The following is a 5,777-nucleotide window of genomic DNA, read 5'->3' as shown; positions in this document are numbered from 1 at the left end:
AAGCTGGCCCCTGAAACCTATAATCCAAGCACTGAGGAGGCAGAGACAAGTAGCAAGACCCTGTACAGAATAAATGATAAAAATAAAAAATACAAAAAGAGGGATGGGGAGATAGCTCAGTAAAATAAGAACTTGTCTGGCAAGCAAAAGGTCCTGAGTTCAATCCCTGGTACTGCAATAAATAGCCCAAAGATGCTGTGCTATGTCACTTATGGGCCGGCCAAATAGCTCAGTAGGTTAAAGCACCTGCTTAGGCAGATGTAGACTGGGGGGGTTTGACCCCCAGCATGCAGTGCCAGCCTGAGACTAGGGGTGGTGGTGCGCACCTGTAACCCCAGCACTTGGGAGGCTGAAAAACAGGAGGATCACTGAGTCCAGAAAGTGTAGTGAGACCCTGTACTAAATACATTAAAAAAAAAATTATGGGCGTCATAGCTGGCTTGCTATTAAGAGATGGATCTAGTTGGAAGAGGCTGTGCCCTGGAGGCAGGATGTGGAAAGCCTATTTCCTGTATCTGCTTCTCAACTTCCATTTTCTGGCTTAAATGATGGGAGCCGCTGCCCTTTTGCCATGCTGCCAGGACGCACTGCCTTGGAGAGAGTGGACCATGGACAGAAACCTCTATAAATTATGAGGCCATAAACACCTCTGCTTTAGTTTGTGGAAGTGGGACATCTTGCCTGAGTGACAAAGTGACTAAAACAGTAGCGCATGTCTGTGATCCTCTAGGAACCTAAGGCAGGAGGGTCACTGAGGCCTAGCTTGAGAAATTTAGCAAATGAGATCCAGGCTCAAGGCAAGCACTGGCGATGTAGCTTAGCGCAGAGGCCCTGGGGGTGGGTAGGCAGGTGGGATGAACCCACCTGGAATCCCAGCACTTAGTACAGTACAAAGAGGAGTCATGGATTTAAAGCCTGCTGGGCTTCTGAAGATACAGCTAGAGACTGCCTTGGAATGGCCCCGTCAGTCAAGAGCATCAGAAATCGATGATGGCAACCACTGGAGGTTGACAAGAAGCAAAGCAAGCACTGGGCCCTTACCGCTCTCCCCCACCACACCACCCTCAGGCCTTAGAGGGAGGTGGTATCTTGAGCTCTTGGGACCAAGGCCTCCAGAGCTGAGAGTAAATTTGTTTATGCCATCTATCTGCAGTAATTCACTACAGTTACCTCAGGAAGTGAACACAGAACATTATGCTATCTTATTCTTGTTTCTGGAATTTCCATAATTTGCCTAACGCCCAACAGCACGGCTCAGATGCAGACTGTGCAAAATGAACTAGATTCTTGCTAGTGCAGCTCAAGGTCAGAGCAAAGCTACATCCCACCCTGCCCACTAATGGGTCCCTGGCTGTCCTCAAAATAAGGGTTTAAGGATCACAGATGGCACCCAGCTCCTTCCCACCTCTCACTCAGCTTTCAGGACAGTAACGCAGAGGTGCCCCAGTCCTTTATCCTGTCCATGTGAACATGTGTCCTCACAGAACTTCCTGTTACCACTCCCCGTTCTATAAACTCAAATGCATTCCAGGGTCTTGACACCCCTGTGTAAAACCAGGGCCCTGTGGTACACACAGGCAATGTGTGCGCAGGGACAGGATGACGGGGGTCTCGCCTCCCTGGGGAGCAGTGCCCCTCACGTGGCCTCAGGTAAGCCCTCCACTGAGGGCCCTTGGGGGCTCTCACCTCTAGTGAAGGGAGGGAAGGCTTAGCACTTGCGTAGGGGTGGGGCCTCGGGGAGCACCGAGTCTGGCCTGGCCACTCTGGCTGCCAGTAACACAGCCTCACCCCACCACCCACAGCACCCCAGTGAGTGCTCACGAGGCCTGACTCCTGCGGCTGCATCTGCACCAGATCTTCCAAGAAGACTGTAGTGACTCCTATAGTGATTCCAGGCCTGGTGGACCCCAAAGCCATCAGATGCCCCACCCAAGAGGACTCTAAGGGCTTTGTTTCTCAGGCTTAGACTGACAGCAGCCCCATCCTGACCAGTCAGAGGCACGCAGGCAGTGACACAGAGGGTTTATTTCGACCCCATGAGCCTTTCACCATCCCACAGCTGGCTCAGCAAGCCTGGCTGTGACAAGTCTCTCCTTTCATTTCCAGGTCCACACTGAATGGCCAGCAGGCTCACTCAGCACTCAAGAACACTCTTTTGCGTGAAGTGTTTGTATAGGGGTGCCAGCGCCACTCCACGTCTGCGGTAGCCTCCTGCTCCAGTGTGCCTAGGCGAATCATGTACACTGTGGTGGGGGGGAGGGGGAGCACAGAGGGGGGAGGGAGAGGGAGAAAGAGAGGGAGGGAGTCGGGAAGGGAGAGAGAGGGGAGGGAGGCAGAGGGAGAGAGGCAAAGGGAGGGAGAGACATTATTACATGCACAGAAGCCTCCACGCTGACTCTCCCAAGTGTAGGAAAAACCCTCAGACTCACACTTCAGCTCAAAGCGAGGCCCGACCTCTGTCAGCTCTATGTTGCGGTGGTCTACCTTCTTGTAGACATGATGCCTGAGAAGAAGCCAGGAGAGGGCTATGAGCTAGAAGAAGCTAAGGATCAGCCACGGCAACATTAAGGACATGAAGGTCACAACCATGAGCACAGGCTCAACCCATGAACCCACCGGAATGAGATATAGTCGTCCTGATTTGCAAAAGTGATAACCCGGTGGCTATCATCTTTGGGCACTGGGAACAGGTAACGGAGAATGTCAGACACCTGAAGCACAGGGGAAGAAGTGTTAAATGCCTGGCCTGGCTCCTAGCCCTCTCCCCAGGAACTCCAGACTCACACGTTTGCCTAGGCGAGAGGAGAAGCCATGGAAGATGAGGTGGGGCTTAGCCTCGGACATGGTTCCCAGGTCGGGGATGTCATGCCGCATGACGACATTACACAGCGTGAAGTAAGCAGTGGGGCCAAATGGCAGGTGGCTGACAATGAGCCCCACTGTGGAGGCCAGGCAGGCTGTCAGAGGCCCTGTCTGCTCTTGGGCCTCTCCCAGCCTTTCGCCATCCCACCATCCTTACCAGGTGTGCCGCGATGCTCATGGACAACTAAGAGGTCGGTCACCCCATTGGCTTTGCAGGCTCTCACCAGCGCCCCCACCTCGTGTCGGCCTCGGTTCATGCGCTGCGCACCAGGGAATAGCAGCTTCATTTCCTGTACATGGACCAGTGTTCCCATTAGGCACGGGGCCTCTGATGGTAGGCATCTCCTCTCACTGCCCGCCAACTCGTACCTTTGCGAACATCTTCAGGCGGGAACTGGGATCTCGGGAGGTAGTGATCATGACCTTGGGATCCTCGACCCCTGCCCATCGATACTCATCATCAGCGTGGCTAGTCACACCTGTCAGGGGCACAAGGGGTAAGAATGTGACATTGGCTTGGGTGTGAAATACTAACTGGGAAACAGCAAGTCTGTTTGATGAACTATTCAATGACAGGAACACACCACACCCACACTGGTCAAGAAGGCAGTCACCAGCCCACTAGGTATAAGGGGACCTGATGAATGGAATCCCAGTGTTTGGAAGGCTCTGCCAACACCTGTTTCTTTCCCTCATAACAGATACGTATGTTTTATGATCCTTATTATGCAAAGAATGAGATATCTGGGCACCAAATATATGCTGGGTTAGGGATACTGTCCTGCTCTGGTAGGTGTTCCCCAGGAGATGCAACTAATAAAGTACAGAGTAAACGGAGTATTATTGCGTTGAAAGAATGAACAGGAAATACTGAGGGAGAGCCCCTGTGGCATCCCTATCAGGCATAAAGGCTCCCAGAGGACAGGTCAGGAGCAGATGCCGTGGGTAATTTTCTCAGATGGGAAAGCACCCTGGGTTTGGGAGGGGATAGATGCTATTCACAGAGGAATCACTCAGTGTTGGGAATTACGCTGCACAGCACCTTCACCACCGGCGTCATCAAACTCCAGGGACCTCTGTAAGGCCAGAGCCTCCCGGCGTAGTTCAGTGGGAATGAGGTGGTTTTCTGCAGGGAAAAGACGGAAGGGATGAGTGAAAATCAAGCAGGAAGCCCTCAGTTCGGTTAAGCAGTACAACTTTTTCAGTTGTGACTCCAGAGACGAACCAAAAAGGAGTTTCACAGTCTTTTCGTTACCAGCCACTTAGACCCGGACACTCAGGTTTGTTGCTCGCTTTTGGCCAAATCAAAGAAGGCCGTATGTTTGGGTAAAATGGAAAAGGATTTTCTTAATGCCAACTCCCAGGAGATGGAAGGGCCCATCTGTCTTAAATCACGGCCCCGTCATCCACGGGGGGCAAGGTCTTTTACAGTAAGGAACAGGGGGAGGCAGCGCAAGCAACTCTCCACATCAGTCACTTTTGTGGAAAGGAAACGGGGGCTCCAGATTTACTCCCGTCGGCGTCCACACGCTCAGGTTCAGTCACCCGGGCTGAGGGGCGCTGAGGAAAAGCTGTTTGTGCCCTCAGAAAAGCCACTTTTCCCTAAAGGCAAACCAAACCAAACCAAACCAGTCCTCACTTTCCAAGTCTCATTTGGCAGTGCGGGCTACACCGCCTTTGGGTTTTACAGAGGCTTCCTTTCTTCCTCTGTGTTAGCCCCTTACGGCTGTCAACCTTAAAACTTTTGGGCACAGGAAAGGGCAGTCCAACTGCAAAAATTGGAACTGCGACATAAACGACAAGTGACTAGTCCCAACACGTGAAAGGCAGGCTGACGGGCAGCAGAAGCCACGCAGGACGCAAGGAGGCCGCCGCGGCCGCGTCGCCTACCTGCGAGCGCGCGCCGCACCTTCTCCTTCCGCTCCTGCGCGCTGCGCTGCGCCTCCTCGCGCGCCTTTCGGTACAGGTACTCCCGGCGCAGGCGGGCTTCGCGGCGCAGCTGGAAAGCACAGAACAGCCAGCCCGATCAGTGCCAACCACCCTCGAGGAGCACAGTCCCGGCCCTCCCGAGACCCAGGCTCGACCATCTCCTTACCATCTTGAGGGCCACTTCCACGTGCGGCTCGAGCGCCGGGTGCCGCCGCGTTTGGTAGTCCTCACTTCCGCCCTCAACCTAGAGGCTTCACTAGGCCCTACGGCTGTAGAGAATGCCCTATGTTAAGATGGCGGACACCGGAAGCAGTCGTAAATTTTGACGCAATTCTTAAGGGCCGGGTCCCTGGAAAAAACCCAATAAACTGTAGCATGTTGTCACGTGGCTCTCTTGTCGCCAGTAGTAAAGATGTCTGCCTGCGGCTTCACCACCGGTTACTTTGATTGAGGATGCCCTCAAGCCCCTGCTCCCTTAAAAAAGTTGCCATCCCGCCTCGTACTGTTCCATATACTAACTTAAGAAATCCGAACCTTCTGGAAGCGGTGGGAGCCATCCTCTGCAGCGGCCTCCCAGACAGTCCGCTGACTGGTTCCTTCGGCCCTCGCGGGCGCCAGCCATTCTCCGCCTCCCGTGGGCGGGTGCTTCCGCCCGGAGCGTGCGTGGGGACGCGCTTCGGGGCAGCCGCAGCGGAAGAGCCGGTAGTCCTGCGGGCCGGCCGGCGGTGGTTAGCTCCTTGCGAGGCCGGAGCTGTGGCCCCGCGCTCGGCGCCGCAGGGACGCGACTGTGGCCGGCCATGGGCGGCCGGGACCTGCGGGCCGAGCTGGACTCGCTGCTCCTGCAGCTGCTCAGCGACCTGGAGGAGCTGGAGACGAAACGGGCGGCGCTGAACGCCCGGGTGGAGGAGGTGAGGCCGGGAGGGCGGCGGGCGGGCGGGAGATGGACGCCCGGGTGGAGGAGGTGAGGCCGGGAGGGCGGCGGGAGG

At 55.0% G+C, this 5,777-nt stretch overlaps 2 protein-coding genes across 3 annotated transcripts in view; one reads left to right on the top strand and one right to left on the bottom strand.

The window, feature by feature from the left end:
• Positions 1 to 2,005: 2,005 nt before the first annotated feature.
• Imp4 (IMP4, U3 small nucleolar ribonucleoprotein) lies at positions 2,006 to 5,061 on the bottom strand. Of its 2 annotated transcripts, XM_004634444.3 has the most exons (9): positions 4,958 to 5,061; positions 4,753 to 4,861; positions 3,905 to 3,988; positions 3,232 to 3,341; positions 3,020 to 3,152; positions 2,785 to 2,939; positions 2,617 to 2,711; positions 2,430 to 2,503; positions 2,006 to 2,243 (listed from the first exon to the last, which is right to left on the bottom strand). In XM_004634444.3, the coding sequence occupies exons 1-9, from the start codon at positions 4,958 to 4,960 to the stop codon at positions 2,131 to 2,133; spliced, it is 876 nt and encodes a 291-aa protein (XP_004634501.1). In that variant the 5' UTR covers positions 4,961 to 5,061; the 3' UTR covers positions 2,006 to 2,130. The 2 variants fall into 2 exon arrangements, with proteins under 2 accessions (XP_004634501.1, XP_023574561.1); XM_023718793.1 differs by lacking the exons at positions 4,753 to 4,861; positions 4,958 to 5,061 and adding an exon at positions 4,502 to 4,716.
• Positions 5,062 to 5,240: 179 nt separating this feature from the next.
• The window catches only part of Ccdc115 (coiled-coil domain containing 115), a 4,501-nt gene continuing 3,964 nt past the window's right edge, over positions 5,241 to 5,777 (top strand). The window contains exon 1 of the mRNA XM_004634443.2: positions 5,241 to 5,699. Coding sequence (XP_004634500.1) covers positions 5,589 to 5,699 — 111 coding nt within the window. The 5' untranslated portion in view covers positions 5,241 to 5,588. The remainder of the gene's footprint in view (positions 5,700 to 5,777) is intronic.

The sequence above is a fragment of the Octodon degus genome, unplaced genomic scaffold (assembly GCF_000260255.1).
Source record: "Octodon degus isolate 3935 unplaced genomic scaffold, OctDeg1.0 scaffold00062, whole genome shotgun sequence".
Lineage (NCBI taxonomy): Eukaryota > Metazoa > Chordata > Mammalia > Rodentia > Octodontidae > Octodon > Octodon degus.
Note: the sequence above shows the minus strand (reverse complement) of the source record. Positions and strands in the feature narration are given on the sequence as shown.